Source organism: Hyla sarda, chromosome 4 (genome assembly GCF_029499605.1).
Source record: "Hyla sarda isolate aHylSar1 chromosome 4, aHylSar1.hap1, whole genome shotgun sequence".
NCBI classification, from domain to species: Eukaryota; Metazoa; Chordata; class Amphibia; order Anura; family Hylidae; genus Hyla; species Hyla sarda.
This window is the reverse complement of record NC_079192.1, coordinates 11042185-11067733: the sequence shown is the minus strand read 5'-3', so window position 1 is coordinate 11067733 and position 25549 is coordinate 11042185. Positions and strand designations below refer to the sequence as shown.

At 44.9% G+C, this 25549-nt stretch overlaps 2 protein-coding genes across 19 annotated transcripts in view; one reads left to right on the top strand and one right to left on the bottom strand.

Annotated features, from left to right (window-relative positions):
• LOC130367542 (uncharacterized) overlaps positions 1-25549 on the bottom strand; it is a 352795-nt gene that overhangs the window by 260969 nt on the left and 66277 nt on the right. Inside the window, exon 2 of one of the 18 annotated variants that reach the window (XM_056570005.1) lies at positions 12765-12879. The exons of 15 other annotated variants lie outside the window; for them this stretch is intronic. The gene's annotated coding sequence lies outside the window, so the exon portion shown is untranslated. Of the gene's footprint in view, positions 1-1546; positions 1568-12764; positions 12880-21907; positions 22635-25549 lie in introns of those variants that run through there. 2 more of the 18 variants (XM_056569998.1, XM_056570010.1) reach the window with 2 other exon arrangements.
• LOC130367247 (uncharacterized) lies at positions 853-25391 on the top strand. Its single transcript, XM_056569653.1, has 9 exons — positions 853-922; positions 9855-9985; positions 12638-12665; positions 19819-19973; positions 20785-20886; positions 21942-22094; positions 22757-22909; positions 25011-25179; positions 25336-25391. The coding sequence occupies exons 1-9, from the start codon at positions 904-906 to the stop codon at positions 25389-25391; spliced, it is 966 nt and encodes a 321-aa protein (XP_056425628.1). The 5' UTR covers positions 853-903.

The window sequence follows — 25549 nt, the reverse complement described above, 5'->3', positions numbered from 1 at the left end:
TATTTTATAACTGATTGCCGTCAGTAAATAGAATCATTCTTGTTCACATCCAGAGGCTCTATGCTGGTATCACTAATACAGGTACAAGAAAGAACTGTCCTCTACATCTATATGAGCTGGATCAGGTTCCTATTACCCGACAGAGCCATCATACACTCATTAACAAACAACATAATTCTCTCAGGTCATGCATTTATGTCTCAGGCAGATATGTACTGTAAATGCTTACAGGTATGGTCTGATCATACACTGGTTCTTACCACAAGAAGGCGTGAAAGTGGTATAAAAAATACTGTACCCTTTGTTTCATAGGTCAGTGACTGTTAGACATGACATCTATGACTCACCCAAAGACTTTTTGACATCAAGCCAAGTGTGCATGTGCAGGAAATAGCATATAGTTGAAAAAGTGTGCTATTGTATGATCGGCCACTGGGACATATTTCATTGTCGCCTGTGGAAAAATACAGCAGCTAAAACATGCTCACAAAAAAACATACAGTATGTGAAATGTAGTCTACATAAAAAGGAGATAATTTTGGCTGCGTTTTGGGCTAAAACTGTCTCACAATTCAAATGTGGGTAAGTGTGCAGGAGTAGCATTGACCCTGGAAGCTGGCAGCCATGTATTTGTAGTTCCATACATCTCTACCCCAGGCATTAAAGGGTTAGTGATAAGGACATGTCCTGGAGGGGGTCAGGTGACTATCACTGAAGTCTCAGACATGCTGTTCGCCCTATGCACCTTGCACTGTTATTGTCAGACAAGATCTGGTTGAACAGGAAATAATCACAAAAGGAAATTACTCCTCGGGGAGCGGTGAGAGGACAATATAATGCGACACCTTCTCAGTGTCTCTGCTATTCCTCATGTAGATCCAGATCCTGAAGGAACATCTCCATATGGATCCACGGTCTGCAGGTATGTACAGGTGGCGTCTTCTGCTTTCACATATTTTTTTCTTTGGGGGGGGGGGGGGGGGGGCAGGTCAAAAGTAGGGGGAGGGCAGTTATTCCAATGGTACTTTTATACACTCCAGGCGTAACATCTCGGAGCTGCAGACTTGCAGCATGGAAAAGAAGTGACATTACATAGTTTCTGTGCAGTTCCCTGTGAAACATTAACACAGGAAATGTCCTATGTACATCTAAATAAATTATATAGTAACCAAATAAGACTGCTAAATATGGAGCAATATTATCACTACACATTACCATTATAGTGTTACTGACCAAATTCTGTATACTGAGACCAACATTTCCAATAATAACAAAATACCAGTATATAAGGAGGAAATTATTACCATACATATTACCATCATACTGTTACTGACCTAATCCTGTATACTGAGACCAATATTACCAATAATTCCAGCATACAAAGAGGTATATTATTATCATACATATTACCATTACACTGTTACTGACCAAATCCTGTATACTGACACCAATAAAACCAATAATATTAGCATAAAAGTGGTATATTATTACCATACATATTCCCATAATACTGTTGCTGACCAAATCCCCCCCCCATTACACTGACCATATAGTGACAGATATCAGCTCTACGCAGGCTCTGCAGACCATATAAGTGATTACATACAGTTACATCCGGTGACATCTTCTCTAATTGCAGTCGTTCCCTTTCCCTTTTCTTCTCCATCCGGCCCAGACCATCATGATGATTGCTTTTAGCCACAACTCGTCTCCACAGAACCTGCCAGACAAACATTTTAGACTCCACACTTTTTCAGCACCTATAGCGCTCCATACAGTAATAATAACTCCTTGGTATCTCACACAGTAGAGTGGGTAAAAAAGTGGGTTGGGGAAAAGTAGGTTAGTCACCCCCATTAGGTAGATAAAAAGGTCCCTTCAAGTGGTTTCCCACATTGTGGAGGTGCCCCAAGTGGATAGGTGCCACTTGTAGGTTCTAGTGTAGATAGTCTTCTGTAGGAAGTAGCAGCCTCATATAAATAGGGCTTTCTCCCTGTAGGTAGGTTCCATTGTAGAAAGTAGCCCCCCCCTATATATAGTTGCAATCCACGACCTACGACCTGACTACGCTACTGTGCCGCCTGCCCTGACATTCTGCTATCCAGACTACGAGCTGCTGCCTGTGTGGTCGAGCCGTGCCAGGGATAGCGACCTGGGTGTCGCCTGCCGCAGCAAAACCATTCCGCTTTGCGGCGGGCTCTGGTGAAAACCAGCGGCACCTTAGACTCCGCTCTCTAGTACTGTCCGAGTCATCTGCCACACAGGTCCTGCGGATCCACATACACCGGAGTTCCTGTCTTCAGAAATGTGAGTGTTACATTGATATTGTGAGGTGCGTTCTATTGAAACCTCATAGGTTAAAACTTTTATTTTTTTATTTTGTTATATAAAAATAGGTATAAATATAAGTTCTGGAAAACCTGTCATCAAAGACCGGTCTGTGGTGCTGCTGGTAGGAGATTGATTTTGATGTTACGAACCCCAAGGAGGTCCTGAGTTTGAACCCTTGATTGGATCGTGAACTTTCTTATTTTTAAAATTTTCAGCCAAGATTAGATATAAGTAAAAGTTCCCGAAATTTTGCTCTAAATATAAAACTTATGGTGCTGTTGGTAAATGATTGAATATTGGTGTTGTATGTTCACAGGGGGTCAAGAGTTCAAACCCTCTAGTAAACTGAAGAGAAAACCTTTTTATTTTTAGTTTTTAACAATTATTATTATTGTTAGTAGATTCAATGTAATTGTTTCTATGGTACATCTGTTCTGGTATCCATTTGAACATTATTATTTGGGATGCATAAATACAGGTACAAGAATCTAAGGGAACGGTGGAGGTGGAGATGTTGGAGAAATTGATTAACCTATTTGTTATTAAAGGGGTACTCCACTGGCCAGCGTTCGGAAGTAAATGTTTCGAATGCTGTTTTCAAGCTACCGGGGTCGGCCTTGCCCCTTATGACATCACGGCCATGCCCCCTCAATGAAAGTGATGTCAGGAGGGACAAGACCTACCCCTGCAGCGTGAAAACAGCATTCCAAACATTTACTTTCGAATGCTGGCCAGTGGAGTACCCCTTTAAGGCCACTAGATGGCACTTGTAGGATGAATTTCAGTTATATTGCTGTAGTAAATATGAATAGCCATATTAGTCCAGTGATGCAGATGCAAATCAAAAAATGTTGCAGTATCTTGTAATACCTTTTTTATTGGACTTAGGCTGCATTCACATCCCGAAATCTTGTCTCTACAAAATTCTGTTAGTCCAATAAAAAAAGGTATTACAAGATTCTGCAACATTATTTGATTTACAGTTATATTGCTGTAAATAGTAAATATACCCATTGGGTGAATGCAAATACAGGCCATATGGAGGTGAATGAATACCCCCCCTACCTTTCCCTCTGACCCCTCCCAACACCCCCTACCCCCCTTAACACACCCCTAAAATTATCACATTTGCTTTCATCTCTAATCCCACTCCCCATTCCCTAACCGACACATTGGCTTTCCACCTACATCTCTCCCTCCATCTCCATTGTCCAGTTCCTTAATCAGTTTCTTCCAATACATCATTCACCTCCATTTGTCTTGTATTTGCATTCACCAAAGGGGTATATTTGCAGCAATATAACTGAAATTCATGCTACAAGTGCCATCTAGTGGTCTTAAAGGGGTACTCAACTTGCCAGGGTTCGGAACTAAATGTTTTGAATGTGGTTTTCACGCTGCTAGGGTCGGCCTTGTCCCTCCTGACATCATGACCACACCCCCTCAATGCAAGTCTATGGGAGAGGGCGTGACAGCCACCACGCCCCCTCCAATAGACTTGCATTGAGGGGGTGTGGTCATGATGTCATGAGGGTGCAAGGCCAACCCCGGCAGCGTGAAAACAGCATTCAAAACATTTAGTTCCGAACCCTGGCCAGTGGAGTACCCCTTTAATAACAAATAGTTTAATCAATTTTTCCATCTCCCGTTCACCTCCACCGTTCTCAAACTGGAAGCTTTCATTAAAGGGGTTCTCCGCTGCTTACACATCTTATCCCCTATCCAAAGGATAGGGGATAAGATGCCTGATCGCGGGAGTCCCGCCGCTGGGGACCCCCGGGATCTTGCACGCGGCACCCCGTTTGTAATCAGTCCCTGGAGCGTGTTCGCTCCGGGTCTGATTACTGACGACCACAAGGTCGGTGGCATGTGACGTCACGCCTCCGCCCCTCAATGCAAGCCTAAGGGAGGGGGCATGACAGCTATCATGCCCCCTCCTGTAGGCTTGCATTGAGGGGCGGAGGCGGGACATCACACGCCGCCGGCCTTGTGGTCGTCAGTAATCAGACCCGGAGCAAACACGCTCCGGGGACTGATTACAAACGGGGTGTTGCGTGCAAGATCCTGGGGGTCCCCAGCGGCGGGACTCCCGCGATCAGGCATCTTATCCACTATTCTTTGGATAGGGGATAAGATGTGTAAGCACCGGAGTACCCCTTTAAAGTCCCTTAGATACTTATACCTGGATTTATGCATCCCAAATAATAATGTTCAAATGGATACCAGACCAGATGTACTATAGAAACAATTGCATTGAATCTACTAACAATAATAATTGTTAAAATAAAAAGTTTTCTCTTCAGTTTACTAGAGGGCTTGAACTCCGGACCCCCTGTGAACATACAACACCAAAATAACATTCTTTATCAACAGCACCATAAGTTTTATATTTTTAGCAAGCTTATTGGAACTTTTACTTACTGTATATACTCGAGTATAAGCCGACCCGAGTATAAGCCGAGGCCCCTAATTTCAACCCAAAATCCCAGGAAAAGTTATGGACTCGAGTATAAGCCTAGGGTGGGAAATACATCATCCCCCCCTGTCATCATCCAGACCCCCGTCATTAACATCCTCATCACCGCCTGTCATCATCCAGACCCTCATCATCATCACCTGTCATCATCCCCTTGTCATCATCCCACACCCCCCTTCATCATCCCCTTGTCATCATCCCCACCCCCCTTCATCATCCCCTTGTAATCATCCCACACACCCCCTTCATCATCCCCTTGTCATCATCCCCTTGTAATCATCCCACACCCCCCCTTCATCATCCCCTTGTAATCATCCCACACCCCCCCCCTTCATCATCCCCTTGTCATCATCCCCACCCCCCTTCATCATCCCACACCCCCCCTTCATCATCCTCTTGTCATCATCCGCCCTCAGTGGTTTTCAACCTGCGGACCTCCAGAGGTTTCAAAACTACAACTCCCAGCAAGCGCGGGCAGCCATCGGCTGTCCGGGCTTGCTGGGAGTTGTAGTTTTGAAACCTCCGGAGGTCCGCAGGTTGAAGACCACTGCGGCCTTCGACATCATCCAGCCCCCTCTCACCCCCTTTAGTTCTGTACAGTACTCGCCTCCGCTCGGCGCTGGTCCGGTGCTGCAGGACTGTCCGGAGAGGAGGTCGTCCGGTGGGATAGTGGTTCCGGGCTGCCATCTTCACTGGGGGCGCCTCTTCTCCGCGCTGCGGGCCCGGAATAGAGGCATTGCCTGGACGATGACGCAGAAGTACGTTGGTAATGAACGTACCTCTGCGTCATCGTCAAGGCAACGTGACTATTCTGGGGCCGGGCCCGAATCGCTTAGAAGAGGCCTCCCCGGTGAAGATAGCAGCCCGGAACCACTATCCCACCGGACGACCTCCTCTCCGGACAGTCCTGCAGCACCGGACCAGCACCGAGCGGAGGCGAGTACTGTACAGAACTAAAGGGGGTGAGAGGGGGCTGGATGATGTTAAAGGCCGCAGTGGTCTTCAACCTGCGGACCTCCGGTGGTTTCAAAACTACAACTTCCAGCAAGCCCGGACAGCCGATGGCTGCCCGGGCTTGCTGGGAGTTGTAGTTTTGAAACCTCTGGAGGTCCACAGGTTGAAGACCACTGCGGGTGGAGAGTTCACTCGAGTATAAGCCGAGGGGGGTGTTTTCAGCACGAAAAATCGTGCTGAAAAACTCGGCTTATACTCGAGTATATACGGTATATCTAATCTTGTCTGAAAATGTAAAAAATAAAAATGTTCACGACCCAATCAAGGATTCAAACTCGGGACCTCCTGGGGGTTCGCAACATCTAACTCGATCTCCTACCAGCAGAACCTCAGGTCCATCTTTGATGACAGATTTTCCAGAACTTATATTTATACCTACTTTTATATAACAAAATAAAAAAATAAAAGTTTTAACCTATGAGGTTTGGATAGAACGCACCTTACAATATCAATAGTGGAGAATACCTTCTCCCTCCCCTCCTCTTCTTTTCAAGAATCTCCTTTTCTTTTTATGTAGTTTATGACTAATATTTCAGCGTAGTTTTTTTTCCATAATAATGTATTATACCTTATATATATATATATATATATGTATGTATGTTTAAGTGCCTTTTATACAGTTTTTACTTAAGCTGGTACTATCTTATTCACATGTACTATGTTCCAATTGGTGGTACACTTTTACCTGTGTGAACAGGATGTTATGTCCCACCTGCGTTACCTCACTCAGTCCGGCAACTCCCGGGCTTTTTCAAACATTTTATGTATAAAACGCTGCTTCCATATCCCTTCTGTAATAGACTTAAAAAAGAGAGCGTGTAGCTCTCGAAACGCGTCGTCCTTGTAAAATAAAATAACCCTTATCTATAATCCACGGTGGCCGTGGTTTTCTGCTATCAGCGTTGTGCGCCCCACATACAACCTGGGATTTTCCTTCCGTCTGGACTCGTTCGGCGGTACCGTAAGCATTTCCAGCCACCGCCTGCAGGTGGATCCAGGTCCGGAGGCTGCCACACTAAGGAATCGCTACTTTATGCTTCTATAGATGTTGAGCTCTGAGCCCAACATCTTCATGTACGTGAGCATTTTGCCTAACTGCATGTACCCGCCTTACTTTTGGTAACGGCACAGGGCAGCGCCTTTGGTTGTCTGATTTTAGTTTTTACATATTCATGGAGAGCATTATGGCAGCCTGAACCAGAGATGAGACAAGAGATGGATTTTATACTGCGCTTCACTCTGATCGAAGATGAAGCCACTGCTCTTAGCCGTACATTAGCTTATATATAGAGGAAGTCTATGGGATGGAGACCAATTGCAAAGATCAAAATGGGCCCCGAATTACTGTTCTTTACAGATGCCCTCCAGGTCCACACCCCATGTCTGCTGAAAAGTAGAGACCTGCACATGTTCTTGCCACCCAGTAGCAAAAAAAATAAAGCATCCACCATGGTTGGGAGTATAGGACCTACGTTCATCTCATGTCTTGGAGGACTTTTCTTCAGTTCTCAGTAGTTTATGGGACCTTTTATTGGCATCTTGTCCCTGTGTAAAGTACAAGTTGCCTCACCGTTGGTTCTATTTATGCAATCTAATAAAATGTTATAATGACATGGAAAATCCCAGAGCTCCCGGCCTCACATACTCAGTGGGTATTGAACATGTCACAATTTTTCTCACTAAGGGTGCATGCACACCACGTTTTTGCTATACAGTTCCCGTATACTTTTTCAAGTTAAAAACCGCACCGAACCCTACAGCAAACCGCTTAAATTGACAACATTGTAAACGTATGTCAAACGCATCATCCGGTTTAGTCTGTTTTGTGTCTTATAAGGCTTTGTACGTTTTTACCCATACCCAAAACCGTAGACTACCTTGTTTTTTGGTCTGGGTGAAAAACCGTATTAAACCATATACGTTTTTTTTTTTAAATGTGGGAGTCAATGGGAACTGTACAGAACCGTATGTGCGCACAGTTCCATCAGGTTTGCACCATACAGTTTTTGACTTTGCACAATTTTTTTCTTGGAATTTCAATCAAAAAAGTTAAACTTTTTAAAAAATGGAGTGAAAAATTTAAAATGTACACTTTTTTTCTTAAAAAAAACAGATGCAACTGGACATCATTTTTCTTTTTAACCGTATACGGGTTGAAATTTGTACACACGTTTTGATACAGTTTAGTCAGGTTTTGAAGAATCAGTTTTTCATTAAAAACCTGATACTGTATTGCAAAAATGTGGTGTGAATGCACCCTAAATATTGTTTTCTTTGAGACAACTGTACCTGTTCTTTCTGAAGTTATCCACAGGTGTCCTCGGAGACACTTGGACAACTCTTCTGATTATTATTCTCACTCCTGTGTATCTTGTGAGGAGCACATCAAAAGAAGGGATGGTGAAATTATTTTCTTTCCACTTCCATATTATGGCCTCTACAGAGCTCACTGGAACATTCAGAAAGCTTAGAAATGCGCCTGTAATCATTGTTATGTTTTACAATAATCAGGTTGTGAAGGTCTGGAGACTGCTCTTTGCTTTTCCCCATCATGAGATGTGTCCTGTGTGACTACTCGGCAATGAGACCTTTTTTGTAATCATCAGTAATGGGACTGAACCAGCTAATATTTGTTTGAGCTGACAAGGGGCGGGATTGTTTTTTAATTACTGACAGATTTCAGCTGTTGTCTTGGCTTTCCAGGCCTTTTTGCACCTCCCTTTCTTCATGTGTTTAAAGGGGTACTCCGCTGCTCAACGATTGGAACAAACTGTTTCGAACATTGGAGCTGGCGCCGGGAGCTCGTGATGTCATAACCCCGCCCCCCCATGACCACATGCCCTGCCCCCTCAATGCAAGTCTATGGGAGGGGGTGAGACAGCCATCAAGCCCCCTCCCATAGACTTGCATTGAAGGGGGCAGGGTACAACGTCACGAGGGGGCGGGCTGTGACATCACGAGCTCTGGGCGCCGGCTCCATCGTTCGGAGCAGTTTGTTCCAAACGCTGAGCAGCGGAGTACCCCTTTAATACTTTTTATCTGTGTCATTTCACATTATTACACATAAATTAATTTCTGATCTTATTTGTTTTGGTTTCTTTGTATTTATGGATTATTTGGGTTGTTAACAAAATCTGGTGAAAATTTCATATCAACAGCAACTTTGGAAATACATTTAGTGGTGACGTGTTCAATACCCGCTGTAGATAGAATGCAATTGTATTGTTGTATGTGCTGTGCTGGTGTATACAGTCTATTGCTTTTGGTCATCGCTCATTTATAGGGTGGTCAGAAGCCGACTGAACGTAGGACGTGTAAGTAGAATCTATTGCTCTCAGTTATTGTTCATTTCAGGGTGGAAATTATTTAATATTGTCCTCTGTTATCAACCAGTCCAAGGTGGAGAGAGTCTATCTTCATTGTGACTAATCTTTCCTAATGTTCAATAGGACATATTATCCAGTGGGACCCTCGTCTTCAGATAAACCAACCAGAGGTGGAGGCCAAGATCATCCACTTTTGCCATGGGCCAAGGTCATAGGTCGGCTTTGAGGCAAAGATTCTGCTTTCTTTCCCTAGTCAAGAATCTAAATAACTTTGCAAATTAAGTTACTTATTGGTGCCACCCAAAGCTCAAAGCACAAGGCATATTACTGTCCCCCTTGCCCAAAATTACTACAATGAAGGGAGGAGAAACCATCTCGCAATGGATCCCACCAGTCTCGCTCCTACAGCTCAGCCAGGGTTCAAGTCCTGCAGGAATGCATGGGAACGGAGTTACTGCACTTCATCCACAGCAGGAACACTGTTCCCATTAGCAGGAGTCCTGCAGGACCAGCCCTTAAGTGGAAGTCTTTGGTGAGTTCCCACACTTTTATCCCAGGACTTGACCCCTGAGCTCAGTATTATCATTATCTTTCCTTGCTTTGGCCCCTATGCTCTGTGTATGCCCAAGCCTCCCAAGAGTCGAGACCTTTATATTGGATATGCATATGTATATATGGGGAATTTATGTATGTATTGCTTTATACAGGACATACCTGGGACAAACATTCTGGCGCTGTCCAAACCCAACCCCAATGGCAGAACGCAACCAAAACTCACCATAACCAATCCTATAACCCCAGGGCGGTGGTGCCCTCGGGGCTCGAGGGTCTTGTAGAGGTAAGATACGTCTTCTGCAAGTGTTTGATCTGTTGGCAGCATGTCCTTCAGCAGGAGGAGCTAAGCATTGTATACCTTTGTAGTAAAGGAGTCCAGTGGGCGGTCCTACTCTGTGACAGTTATTTCTGTACGTATATGCCAATGCGCAGGTCCAGAATGTGCCGGCCCGGACATGCGCATTGGCGATGCGGCGCCAAGGGATGACGTAAAGTTGCATCCGGAAATCTTCGGCACACACGCCAGACACACCTGGTAAGGATCATTAGTTTCCATATAAAAACCATAGAGGGAGATGTAGCTAGCATGACCTCTTGAAAAAGATTGTGAAATGTGCGTTGAGGTCGGGGGAGGTGCCGGAGCTAAACCATTAAAAGATATGGGTAAGCGGAACACTGCATTTGGTGATATGTGTATGTGATAGATATAATTGTAGTACAGGGGTTGGGTCTCCACAGGCGAGAGATTAATTTCCCACCCCAATACATGCTGTTATATGGAGTATTGGTGATTATGCTGCATAAATGATCCCATGTAAAATTGATGTCTAATACAGTGATAGACTTAAAGGGGTACTCCACCCCTAGACATCTTATCCCCTATCCAAAGTATAGGAGATAAGATGTCTGATCGTGGGGGTCCCGCCGCTGGGGACCCCCGCAATATAGCATGCGGCACCCACCTGTTTCTGCTCCGGAAGCGCTGGAGGGTCTGGGTCCCGACCACCAGAACGGAAATCCGTGACGTCACGACTCCACCACCGTGTGACGTCACGCCCCATCCCCTCAATGCAAGTCTATGGGAGGGGGCGTGACTGCCGTCAAGTCCCCTCCCATAGACTTGCATTGAGGGAACAGGGCGTGATATAACACGGGAGCGGAGTCGTAACGTCACAGATTTCCGTTCCGGTCGTCAGGACCAAGACCCTCCAGCACTTCCGGAGCAGAAACAGGTGGGTGCCGCCTGCTATATTGTGGGGGTCCCCAGCGGCAGGACCCCAGCGATCAGACATCTTATCCCCTATCCTTTGGATAGGGGATAAGATGTCTAGGAGTGGAGTACCCCTTTAATATCTTTATATGGTTTGACAACTGGTATTCTTCTTCCTTCATGCACTTTATAGTACTGGATTGTTGCAATAAAAGGACCTGATCATGCATAATATATGTTTTATGGAATTTAAATAAGGGTAATATTTTATTGGTTAAACAGTGGTTAAGCTCCCTCTCTGTATATATAGTACTACAGTTTGCATTGAGGCACAGAAGCGAAACGTTATGCCCCTGCCTACATAGAAAGCTGTCAATCACCAGTTGAGACCACCCACTGGACTCCCCACCATAGAAATTTAGCCATATAAACTGCAAGTTTTATAAATCTTTTCCTGCAGATATATATATATATATATATATCATTCTTCTCAGCTCCTCCTACTCAAGAACATTCCGTGTGATAGGTTCCCTTTAAAGTATATCTGTCTCTTTAAAAATACTTTTGACCTAGAGACATGTCTGAGTGTTCAGACCCCGACCAATTGTTAGAACAAGCCAGGAGAAAAGCGTGGCTGACCGAGACAATCCCATAGACTTGCTTTGCGGGGGCGGGCTGTGATGTCACACAGGGGCGGAGTCATGATGTTGCGATACTCTGGCCCGTAGTCGTGACCTGGCATACTCGGAGGCGGCAGCGCTGCGTGCAGCTCCCACAGGTACGTGCTGCTTGTAAGATTGTGGGGGTCCCCAACGGCGGAACCCCTGCGATCAGACATCTTATCCCCTATGCTTGGGTAGGGGATAAGATATCTTTGGGACGGAGTACCCCTAAGGGGTACTCCACTGGAAAACATTTTTTTTTTTTTTTTTTAATCAACTGGTGCCAGAAAGTTAAACAGCTGTATAAATCATTTATATTAAAAAATCCTAATCCTTCCAGTACTTATCAGCTGCTGTTATGATCCACAGAAAGTTCTTTTCTTTTTGAATTTCCTTTCTATCTGACCACAGTGTTCTCTGCTGACACCTCTGTCCATTTTAGGCACTGTCCATAGCAGGAGAAAATCCCCATAGCAAATATATCCTGCTCTGGACAGTTCCTAAAATGGACAGAGGTGTCAGCAGAGAGCACTGTGGTCAGACAGAAAGGTAAATCAAAAAGAAAAGAACTTCCTGTTGATTATAACAGCAGCTGATAAGTACTGGAAGGATTAAGATATTTTTAATAGAAGTAATTTACAAATCTGTTTAACTTTCTGGCACCAGTTGATTTAAAAAAACAAAAAACTTTCCAGTGGAGTACCCCTTTAAGGCCCCATTCACACAGAGAAATTTTCGAGCGGAAATTAGATTTTGCACTCCGCAGAAAGAATTGACTTCTCAATCCGATCCGTAATGCATTGCTGTCTATGGAGACGGCGCATTTCCGAGCGGTCCTAGTGCCGGCTTGTTGTGAATAGGGCCTAAGGATATAACCTGATCTACTGCTGTGTTTCCCAACCAGGGTGCCTCAAGCTATTGCCAAACTACAACTCCAAGCATGCTGGGAGTTGTAGTTTGTCAACAGCTGGAGGCACCCTGGTTGGGAAACACTGATCTACAGGGATTGGAAGGGTTATTAACGTTATTCCTTTTGTGACAATGTTTCCTCTTTTACCTGTAGGTAGAAGAGGTGACACTACAGGGAAGAGGTGAGTACCTATAGCTTAAAGCGTACCTGTCAGATCCCACAAAAAAAAAACTGTTATATGTTACTCAGTACCTCATCCTGATCCTGTACATGTACATACCATTTTTATGTCTCTATCACCCATATTTCACTTTAAAATACCGTATTACAGCTGCTCACTGTCTTTTCCATCTTGTTAAAGGGAGTGCTCTATGTGAAATTGGATATGAGGACACCTACCAGGAATAATATAAAATAGTTTAATTAAATGACCCCAATTTTCTGGCAGGTCACGTGAACCTACTCAGACAATACAACGACAATAAAGACAATAAAGGCAATTAATACAATCCACAATATAACACATGTTACAATGTACTAATCAACATATAAACCTGTAATAAAATGCACAGTATCATAAAGTATATTTGCTTTCATCCATATACTGTGTATAAAGAATGTTAAAAGTTTCTTTGTAAAGGCAATTATAGCAAGATTACTGCATTCCCTGTATATACTTTGTATCCGTGGTGCTCAGTTCACTGTAAAAAAAATGTAACAACCGCAATAAGGATATATCACAATTTATATCCGCTCGGAGCGCCCCTGACGGGTTGGAGCAATACGTTCCTATCAATCCTGTAAAGGAAAATATGTCCTTGACACCAGGTAACACCCTCACGAACGGAGCTGCACACTCCTTTAAATGTCTCTTGTCCCAATTAGCTGTAAAAGAAGCTGTTTAAAGGGGTATTGAAGGATTTTTTTTATTTGGCTGTGCTACAGGGTCTGTAAAGTTAGTGTAGTTAATTTCATAGTGTCTGTACCTGGGTTTCCTGGTGGTCTCCCAATTCTTATGTGATTTTTATCCGCATACAAAATGAGCATCGTCTCTGATTTTCCCAGGTTGCAGTACGGCCGAGACATTACATCACTAGTCAGGTGTTCAGAGGGAGCCTGCCTGTGCTTCAATGGGTGGAGGGACCTCTGGGGGGAAGGGGGGGGGTTAGTTGACTCTCCACAGGGATGCAGCTGTACTTCAATGGTTGGGGTGGCTGATGTGTGGGAGGGAAAAAAACACTGCTTGAACTTACAAATAGCATATCAAATTTAAGACATAAAATAAAAATAATTAAAATAATAAAAAGTAAAATAAACAATACTTATAAGGAGGAGTAAAATATGAAATATAAAGGAAAAATATATAAAGAAAAAAAATAAAGAAAAGTAAGCTAAATGACCAATCAACAAGCAGCTAATTGTGGCACAAGACCTTTAAAGGACTGTGCGGCTCCGTACGTCAGGGTGTTACATGGTGTCAAGGACAGGGTTGATAGGAAGGCATTGCTCCAACCTGACAGGGGCGCTCATTTCTAACACCATAGAAGTCGATTGGATATAAATTGTGATATATCCTTATTGCGGTTGTTACATATTTTACAGTGAACTGAGCAGCACGGATACAAAGTATATACAGGGAATGCAGTAATCTTGCTATAATTGCCTTTACAAAGGAACTTTTAACATTCTTTATACACAGTATATGGATGAAAGCAAATATACTTTATGATACTGTGCATTTTATTACAGGTTTATGTTTATATTGTAGCTGGTGGAGGTATTTTGTGGATTGTTCTTTATTGTCTTTGTATTGTCTGGGTAGGTTCACAAGGGCCCTGTGACATGCCAGAAAATTGGGGTATTAAATTATATTATTTTGTATTATTGCCGAGGTGTCCTCATATCCAACTGATCTAGCGCGCCCATTTTGGGCTATAGGAGTCAGTCTAGACAGCTCGGTCTTTGGATATATATTTGGATAGTGCGCCTCCCCATATGTATTTGTTGTAATAAATACAACCAACAAAGAACATAATTGAAATGAGGCCGAAATACAGGTTGGTATAACCCCTTAAAGGGGTACTCCGCCCCTATACATTTTATCCTCTATTCAAAGGATAGGGGATAAGATGTTTGATCGCGGGGGTCCTACTGCTGGGGACCCTCACGATCTTGGCTGCAGCAGCCCAGACATCGGGTGCACAGAGCGAAGTTTTGCTCCATGCCGGATGACTGGCGATGCAGGGCGGAGTCTTGTGATGTCACGGCCACGCCACGCTCGTGGTGTCACGGCCATGCCCCCTCAATGCAAGTCTAAGGGAGGGGGCGTGATGGACATCACTCCCCCTCCCATAGATTTGCATTGAAGGGGCGTGGCTGTGACGTCACGAGCCTCCGGCGCTGCACCCGGCACTCTAAACGAATGCAGCAGATCACGGGGGTCCACAGCGGCGGGACCCCCAAGATCAGACATCTTATCCCCTATCCTTTGGATAGGGGATAAGATGTCTAAGGGCAGAGTACCCCTTTAAGGATACAGCTATTTTTTCTTATAATATATATATTTGTGGAAAGAAATTGAAAAATAAACACAATTTTGCTACTTTGGGAGTACCCAATTTTGATTTAACCTCTTCAGGACAAAGGGCGTATGGATAAGCCCTGCATCCCGAGTCCTTAAGGACCGAGGGCGTATCCATACGCCCGTGGGAATTCCGGTCCCCACCGCTAGCCGGTTGGGGACCGGAGCCGGATGCCTGCTGAAATCGTTCAGCAGGCATCCCGGCATATCGCCCAGGGGGGTCATTATGTCCCCCCATGTCGGTGATCGCCGCAGATCGCTGGACAATTCAGTCCAGCGATCTGCGGCGATTCCGGGTCAATCGGGTCTCCAGTGACCCGGAATTACTGGCTGTTCGGGGCCGTCTCTGACGGCCCCGAACAGCCAGAGCCTGCAGGGGTGAAGTGGCACTGGTGCCACCTCACGATCGCCCTGATTCGTCGGCCGGATTACCGGCCGACCAATCAGGGCGCCTGCTGCGGGTGTCACTCCCGCATCCGCTCCGCCCCTCTTCTGGAGGACGTGAGCGGGTGCGGGACGTGCACCCCGGGTGCTGGGGACCCCGATCCCCGGCGCCCCTGTTGGGATCGGGGCCCCAGGAGCAGCTGCGGCGACCTGCAGCGTCTGGATCGTTGGAGGTGAGTGACAGCCTCCTGCTGTTGCTTAGCAACAGCTCCCAGCATGCAAAAAAGGGCATGCTGGGAGCTGTAGTTATGCAACAGCAGGAGGCAGACCACCACAACTCCCAGCATGCCCTTATGGGCATGCTGGGACTTGTAGTTTTGCAACAGCTGGAGGCACATTCTTTCTATGGAAAAGTGTACCTTCAGCTGTTGTGTAACTACAACTCCCAGCTTGCACAATCAGCTAAAGTGCATGCTGGGAGTTGTAGTGGTGCATCTGGTGGTTGCATAACTACAACTCCCAGCATGCCCGTTGGCTGTCGGTGACTGCTGAGAGTTGTAGTTTTGCAACATCTGAAGGCACACTGGTTGTGAAACTCAGAGTTTTTTTTTACCTAACTCAGTGTTTCACGACCGGTGTGCCTCCAGCTGTTGCAAACTACAACTCTCAGCAGTCACCGTACACCATGCACCGTACATGCTGGGAGTTGTAGTTTTGCAACAGCTGGAGGCACACTGGTTGTGAAACACTGAGTTAGGTCACAAACTCAGTGATACATAACCAGTGTGCCTACAGTTGTTACAAAACTGCAACTCTCAGCAGTCACCGACAGCCAACGGCATGCTGGGAGTTGTAGTTATGCAACAGCTGGATGTCCCCCCCCCCCCCCCCCCCAATGTGAACGTACAGGGTACACTCACATGGGCGGAGGATTACAGTAAGTATCTGGCTTCAAGTTTGAGCTGCCGCAAACTTTCTGCTGCAGCTCAAATTGCCAGCGAGAAACTACTGTGAACCCCCGCCCGTGCGACTGTACCCTAAAAACACTACACTACACTACCACAAAAAATAAAATAAAAAGTAAAAAACACTACATATACACATACCCCTACACAGCCCCCCTCCCCTCCCCAATAAAAATGAAAAACGTCTGGTACGCCACTGTTTCCAGAACGGAGCCTCCAGCTGTTGCAAAACAACTCCCAGTATTGTCGGACAGCCGTTGACTGTCCAGGCATGCTGGGAGTTTTGCAACAGCTGGAGGCACCCTGTTTGGGAATCACTGGCGTAGAATACCCCTATGTCCACCCCTATGCAATCCCTAATTTAGGCCTCAAATGCGCATGGTGCTCTCACTTTGGAGCCCTGTCGTATTTCAAGGCAACAGTTTAGGGTCACATATGGGGTATCGCCGTACTCGGGAGAAATTGTGTTACAAATTTTGGGGGGTATTTTCTGCTTTTACCCTTTTTAAAAATGTAAATTTTTTGGGAAAACAAGCATTTTAGGTAAAAAAAAAATTATTTTTTTACATATGCAAAAGTCGTGAAACACCTGTGGGGTATAAAGGTTCACTTAACCCCTTGTTACGTTCCCCGAGGGGTCTAGTTTCCAAAATGGTATGCCATGTGGTTTTTTTTTTGCTATCCTGGCACCATAGGGGCTTCCTAAATGCGGCATGCCCCCAGAGAAAAATTTGCGTTCAAAAAGCCAAATGTGACTCCTTCTCTTCCGAGACCTGTAGTGCGCCAGCAGAGCACTTTTCACCCCCATATGGGGTGTTTTCTGAATCGGGAGAAATTGGGCTTCACATTTTTAGGGGTATTTTCTGCTATTACCCTTTTTAAAAATAAAAAATTTTTGGGAAAACAAGCATTTTAGGTAAAATTTTTTTTTTTTTTTTTTACATTTGCAAAAGTCGTGAAACACCTGTGGGGTATTAAGGTTCACTTTATCCCATGTTACATTCCCCGAGGGGTCTAGTTTCCAAAATGGTATGCCATGTGGGTTTTTTTTTGCTGTTCTGGCACCATAAGGGCTTCCTAAAGGTAACATGCCCCCCAAAAACCATTTCAGAAAAACGTACTCTCCAAAATCCCCTTGTCGATCCTTCCCTTCTGAGCCCTCTACTGCGCCCGCCGAACACTTTACATAGACATATGAGGTATGTGCTTACTCGAGAGAAATTGGGCTACAAATACAAGTAAAAATTTTGTCCTTTTACCCCTTGTAAAAATTCAAAAATTGGGTCTACAAGAACATGTGAGTGTAAAAAATGAAGATTGTGAATTTTCTCCTTCACTTTTCTGCTATTCGTGTGAAACACCTAAAGGGTTAAAACGCTGACTAAATGTCATTTTGAATACTTTGGGGGGTGTAGTTTTTATAATGGGGTCATTTATGGGGTATTTCTAATATGAAGACCCTTCAAATCCACTTCAAACCTGAACTGGTCCCTGAAAAATACTGAGTTTGAAAATTTTGTGAAAAATCGGAAAATTGCTGCTGACCGTTGAAGCCCTCTGGTGTCTTCCAAAAGTAAAAACATGTCAATTTTATGATGCAAACATAAAGTAGACATATTGTATATGTGAACCAAAAAAAATGTATTCGTAATATCCATTTTCCTTACAAGCAGAGAGCTTCAAAGTTAGAAAAATGCTAAATTTTCAAATTTTTCATCAAATTTACGGATTTTTCACCAAGAAAGGATGCAAGTATCGACAAAAATTTACCACTATGTTAAAGTAGAATATGTCACGAAAAAACAATCTCGGAATCAGAATTATAACTAAAAGCATTCCAGAGTTATTAATGTTTAAAGTGACAGTGGTCAGATGTGCAAAAAACGCTCCGGTCCTTAAGGCCAAAATGGGCTCCGTCCTGAAGGGGTTAATTTACTACTTTAAAAACATTTCTAACTTTTGGTAAAAAAATTAGTATGCTTAAAATTGTCCTCTTCTGACCCTTATTGTTCCATATACCGGGCTGTATGAGGGTAATTTTTTTACGCTGTGAGCTTTAGTTTTTATCGGGACTATTTTTGTTTAATTTGGACTTTTAGATTTTAGTTTTTTATTAGTTTTTTCTGGTATATAAAGTGACCAAAAACCAGCAATTCTGGATTTTGGTATTTTTTTACGTTTACACCATTCACCGTGCGGTTTCATTATTGTTATATTTTAATAGTTCGGACATTTACGCACACGCAACACCACATATGTTTGTTTATTTTTGTTTCCATAATTTTATTTGAAATATGGAAAAAAGATGATCAAACATTTTATTAGGGAAGGGGTTAATTCATATTTTTTTTATTTTATTCACTATCTTTTAGTCCCCATAGGAGATTACATGAAATCTTTAGATTGCAAACACTGTTCAATGCTGTCCCATGGAGCAATATTGATCAGTGTTATCAGCGCTCTGCTTATACAGTCTGACGAAGCTCCCTCCCAATTCAACAGCGCAGAGGCCGGTAAGGCCTCTCCAGCCATAAGTGATCCACACCTCGCGATTTCACTGTAGAAGTCTCAATCAGTTCCCCCTAACCGATCGGCAACTCTATTTTATTGGACTTTAATGGGGAGATCTAAAGGGTTAATGCCGGACATCACCATTGCCGTTGTCCACCATTTGATGTGAGTCCTGGGCTGCTGATTGCAGCTATTTCTCACTGACTTGTGGGCGCAGGGCTAAAAACCTTAAACTAATGTGAAATCTTCTCAACTAATAGTAACTATAGGTAAATGCAGAGCAATGTTAAAGGGGTACTCCGCCCCTTGACATCTTACCCCCTATCCAAAGGATAGGGGATAAGATGTCTGATCGCAGGGGTCCCGCTGCTTGGTACCCCCGCGATCTCCCTGCTGCACCCGGCGTTCATTTGGAGCATCGAGTGCAGCGCCGGAGGCTCGTGATGTCACGGCCGCATCCAGCTTGTGACGTCTCGGCTACGCTCCCTCAATGCAAGTCTATGGGAGGGGGCTTGACGGCATAGACTTGCATTGAGGGGGCATGGCTGTGACGTCACGAGCGGGGCATGACCGTGACATCACAAGCCTCCGCCCCCCATCGCCAGTTATTCGTCGCAGAGCGAAGTTCGCTCCGTGCACTGGATGTCTGGGGTGACGCAGCCGAGATCATGGGGGTCCCCAGAGGTGGGACCCCCGCGATCAGACATCTTATCCCCTATGCTTTGGATAGGGGATAAGATGTCTAGGGGCGGAGTACCCCTTTAAAGTCAATGGTTTATGGCATGGGTGGGTGTTCCCTTTCTGATCCAACCAAACCCATCAATATTCCATCAAGCTTTGTGTGACCTACCTGACTCTTGCCATCTCCATCACTAATGTATATCATTGTTCAGCTTTCTCCACCAGATCCGGGCAGACTCTGTTCACCATACACCGGGAGTCAGAGTGCTGTGGACCATCCTTGAATCTGAGGTTCCGGGATACTAAGAGAAGAGATGTGGTCTCTCTGTGCGCAGACTCAGGAGATTGCTGTGGTGTACACACTGATGTAGGCTCCTTACTGCCCCCAAATACACCAAACTCTTAAAAAACTCTTTTTAAATGTCCATTTAAAAAAAAAAAAAAAAAAAAAAAAAAAACATTGTCACGTACCATATTATGGAATTTTGAGTTTATAGGTGGTGGTGGTGTCTTCTGTTCAGGATCTTAAAGGAGAACTCCAGTATGGGAAGAAAAAAAAAATTATCCCCTATCCTAAGCATAGGGGATAAGTGTTAGATCGCGGGGGGTCCGACAGCTGGGGCCCCCTGCGATCTCCTGTACAGGGACCCGGCTCGCTACTGCTCAATGCAGGAGCCGAGCGTTTTCGACCACAGCCGAAGCTGCGGCCGACACGCCCCCTCCATACACTTCTACGGCAGGGCCGGAGTGCTGCCTTCGGCAATCTCCGGCCCTGCCATAGAAGTGTATGGAGGGGGCGTGTCGGCCGCAGCTTCAGCTGTGGTCGAAAACGCTCGGCTCCTGCATTAAGCAGGAGCGAGCCGGGTCCCCGTACAGGAGATCACAGGGGGCCCCAGCTGTCTGACCCGCCGCGATCTAACACTTATCCCCTATGCTTAGGATAGGGGATACGTTTTTTTTTTCCCATACCGGAGTTCTCCTTTAATCTCTTGCTCATTGTACAAGAAGTGTGTAATGTTCACACCTGACCAGTCTGTACATTTTACTCCCTGGTCAGGTATGAGTTACAGATCCTAGCTATTCAGCAGCAGTGGGCAGGATATTTATATCCCTTCTCAGACCTTCAGCCTTGCTGCGGATTTTAATTCACTTTGAACTCTTTGTCTGTGTCTGTACAGACATGTATCATTGTATTGCCATGGCTTTCTTTCCTGTTTGGTTTTGAGGTTGTTCTGTTCACAGCTAAGATATGCTTGTCCTGTAACCAGTCCTGTGACTTGGTTAGTGTTCACACCTGTTTCTGTGAATCCTGCGTCTTTACCCCTGTTTAGATATGTTTGTATTTTGTGTATTCCTCCAAAGTAAGTATGTCCCGCATAGTTGTGTGCCCCTAACTTAGAGTTTATTAGTATTTTGTATTTTGTGTCCCTCCACTATTGGAGTTTGGTTTTGTAGTTTATTCGGTTCCTCCTATTGGTTTGGTCCAATTCCTGAGCTCAGCTATTTCCCTAACATAGGTTTGGTTTTTGTATCTAGTGTTAAGTTCTAGTAAATCCTGATCTGTTTACTATCTTGACCCGTATTCAGACCATTTAGTCTTTGTGCTCATGCTTTGTGCGATTAGGCATTTTTTCTTGTTATCCAGTATCTGTAAATGATCACTGATCTATAGTGTCCTCTGTTCATGATCTCTGATCTATACAGTGTTCCGAATTGCGATTTACCTGTTCATCCCCTGCATTCCTGGTTTTGTCTCACCGTTATATTCCTAGTTATCCTGTCTTGTTTATATTTTCATATCTTCATATGCTGTTTATTTTCATATACTGTTTATCTTGCTCTGGTTTCTAGGCTGTTTCTAGGCTGTTATCTGTATGCTATATAGCTGCTGCCATGTTTCCCTGACATCTGTTTGAACTACTTTGCATTCCTTCCATTATACAGTACAGTATTCTGGTATCCTGACTTGTGTGTTCCCGACCTTGTACAGTTCTTTTAGGATCGCTATGCAAGTAAGCAGGGAAAGAAGTTCAGGGTCAGCTTAGGGCTCACTTGTTCCTGTCCTATGTGAGACACAATATCGTGAAAAGGGTGAGGGACTCTGGCAGACTCTGCCCATCCACATATTATGTGGTCACCCCTATGGCACATAATGATAGATTTGCCCTGCAGAGGCTGGAGCATACTATGGCAATAACAATTGATCACCAAAAGTTTCATGAGTCAGATTCATGATGTTCAACAGATTTTTTGGTGCATATCCATAAAAATTATCAATAGGTACAATTGATAGTGATATACCTAAATCTGAACAAATTTTCTTCTTGTCGTCCAGCTGAAGGTCATCGTTCCTCCTTCGCACACAATCGGTTTCATCACAATTTCGCTAAACACTTCTCGTAAAATGATTATCTCAATCCAGATGGTGTACGGAGAGGCTGCGTTCACTGCCGGGCTGCCCTTATCGGGCTCACAGAACCACATTGAGGTGAGGTCTAAACTCTGAAGGCATCAAGGACCTTAGGGGGGCCTTAAACTTTATTCAGTCATTTGCAATGCCAACAAATGGTTGTGGTTTTCATGCTCATGTTAAAAACTTGGAATGTGATAGGGTCGAGTTTCTCCTTGAGGAATGTGCCAAAAGGTGTGCGTAGTCTTATAAAAGACGTGATGCTCCAATGGGAAAACATGCTAAATAGTCCTCCGGCCTAAACAAGAGAGCTTGCCCTCTAGTGCCAACAATTGGAGGTAATGTCCCTCTCAATGTTCAGTCGTGTCAATGTTTGGCCTGTCTAAAACACTTAAAACACAATTGAGGATTTTAGGCCAGAATGTCTTCCAAAAGAAAGTGTTACCCATCTGTAGACAGTTGTTTTGTGTTTCTTGCTCCTTGTCAGTACAGACCAGATTGGGTAAGGTTTCTCCTTGAGCAGAGCACCAAGATCTTGTTTGCCTATATTTGTTATATTATATTTGTTGATGTCCATCCAAGAATCATGCCATCATCTCCAGGTTGGTTGTGTGGTTCTTCAACACCAGAAAAGACAAAAAAAAAACTATACATCCACAAGGCAGAAATGTGTTGATATTTATGTGATTGTGTATGTGGTTTACTTCACATGAATATCCAGGTCCAGCCATTGATTCCAGACTATTCCCCAGATTCTTAGTGTAAATGGGTCGTGTCCTGTGGCCAATATAACCAAGGAGGGAGAAAAGGAATCATCTGAAGTTGTTTTCCAGTTTCCGATGGACATGGAGGTTACATTGAAAACTCTAATCTTGGCTGCATACCTTTACATGGTGAGTTACCAGGAATAATTCTAGAAAAGGACAATGAGGAATTACATATAACTCCTTCACATAATCTGTAGTCAGATACTACAGAACACCAGGCCTAGATGGGTTATAACACGAGGGGGACCAATATTTTTTTTAAACTTGGGGTACATGATAATGATACTTGGGGTGCAGGATAATGAAACTTGGGTTACAGGATAATAACACTTGGGGTACAGGATAATGATGCTTGGGGTACAGGATAATGACACTTGGGGTACAGGATAATGACACTTGGGGTATAGCATAATGACACTTGGTGTACAGGATAATGACACTTGGGGTACAGGAAGATAACACTTGGGGTACAGGATAATGACAATTGGGGTACAGGATACCGTATTTATCGGGGTATACCACGCACCGGCCTATAACAAGCACCCTCATTTTACCAAGGATATTTGGGTAAAAAAAGTTCTTTACCCAAATATCCATGGTAAAATGAGGGTGCGTGTGTGTGCACGTGTATACCCCGATACACCCCCAGGAAAGGCAGGGGGAGAGAGGGCGTTGCTGCCCGCTTCTCTCCCCCTGCCTTTCCTGGGGTCTAGAGCACTGCTGCCGCCGCTTCTCTCCTGCTGGCTATCTGCGCCGCTGCCCGTTCTCTCCCCCTGACTATCCGTGCCGGCGCCGATAGCCAGGGGGAGAGAAGAGGCAGCGGCACCCCGTTGCCTCCCCCATCCACGGTTGCATAATTACCTGTTGCCGGGGTCGGGTCCGCGCTGCTTCAGGCCTCCGGTGTGCGTCCCCTGCGTCGTTGCTATGCACTGCACGGCACGGTACACTGACGCCATGCGCCGCACCGTGCAGCGCAGAACAATGACGCAGGGGAAGCACATCGGAGGCCTGAAGCAGCGCGGACCCGACAGCGGCAACAGGTAATTATGCAACCGGGGATGGGGGGAGGCAACGGGGCAGCGGCGCTGGCAATGGGTGCCGCTGCCCCTTCTCTCCCCCTGTCTGTCGGCGCCGCTGCCCCATTGCCGGAGCCGCTTCTCTCCCCCTGGCTATCGGCATCGGCAATGGGGCGCCGGCACCGATATTTATGGGGAGAGAACGGGCAGCAGCGCCGATAGCCAGGGGGAGAGAAGGGCCGGCAGCAGGGCTCTAGACCCCAGGGCAGGCAGGGGCAGAGAAGCCGGCAGCGTTGGCTGTCTCTGCACCTGCAAAGCCGCTGCAGTTCATTGATTTAAAGCGCCCGCTTTAAGTCATTGAACTGCAGCTGCTTATCGGCGTATAACACGCACATTGACTTTAGGCTAAAAATTTTAGCCTAAAAAGTGCGTGTTATACGCCGATAAATACGGTAATAACACTTGGGGTACAGGATAATGACACTTGTGGTACAGGATAATAATACTCGGGGTACAGGATAATGACACTTGTGGTACAGGATAATAATACTTGGGGTACAGGATAATAACACTTGGGGTACAGGATAATGACACTTGGGGTACAGGATGATAACATTGGGGGTACAGGATAATGACACTTGGGGTACAGGATGATAACGCTTGGGGTACAGGATGATAACACTTGGGGTACAGGATGATAACACTTGGGGTACAGGATGATAAAACTTGGGGTACAGGATAATAACACTTGGGGAACAGGATGATAACGCTTGGGGTACAGGATAATAACGCTTGGGGTACAGGATGATAACACTTGGGGTACAGAATGATAACACTTGGGGTACAGGATGATAACACTTGGTGAACAGGATGACACTTGGGGTACAGGATAATAACAATTGGGGTACAGGATGATAACACTTGGGGTACAGGATGATAACACTTGGGGTACCGGATAATGACACTTGGGGTACAGGATAATGACATTTGGGGTACATGATAATAACACTTGGGATAGAGGATAATGACACTTGGGGTACAGGATAATAACACTTGGGATACAGGATAATGACACTTGTGGTGCACATTATGCACATTAACAATTTCAGTGTAGATGGGGATAAGCACATGTGACACTGAATACTTTATATTCTTTTCTTATTATTAAGCCATTATTTTGTTTTTTTTCTCCCTTTTTGTTACCTGTTCAGAGATACCACCTGACTAAACAGCACAACAGCAGCTCCTCCACTTATGACAGCGAGTGGATCACTGCAGGTGGAGTTTTCATCCCTGGCATTGACAGCTCTGGTGGATTTTCAGATGACGGAGGCTTCGGTGGAGACTGTGGTGGTGGAGATTTTGGTGGAGGAGGGGACTGTGGAGGAGGAGGAGACTGTGGAGGAGGAGGAGGGGACTGTGGAGGAGGGGGAGGGGACTGTGGAGGAGGGGGAGGGGACTGACGTGGTTGTGATTGATTTAAGTTATTTCTATTACTTACTCTGTTATGTCATTTTTACTCTATGTTGCCTTCAGTACAGCTAAAAGAAGTTCTTCTGAGCTCTGAATCCTATCAGCTTATTCCAGCTTAGACAGTGGGGCAGATTTTCCATTGCAAATGCACCAGAATTCTGGGCCAAAAATGAATTACATGACTTGCACCACATTTATGATGCGTTTTAGACACTTCTGTTCCTCACTTGACAAGGGGACACAGCTTAATGGGAAATGGACTTAGCTTGGCGTGCCC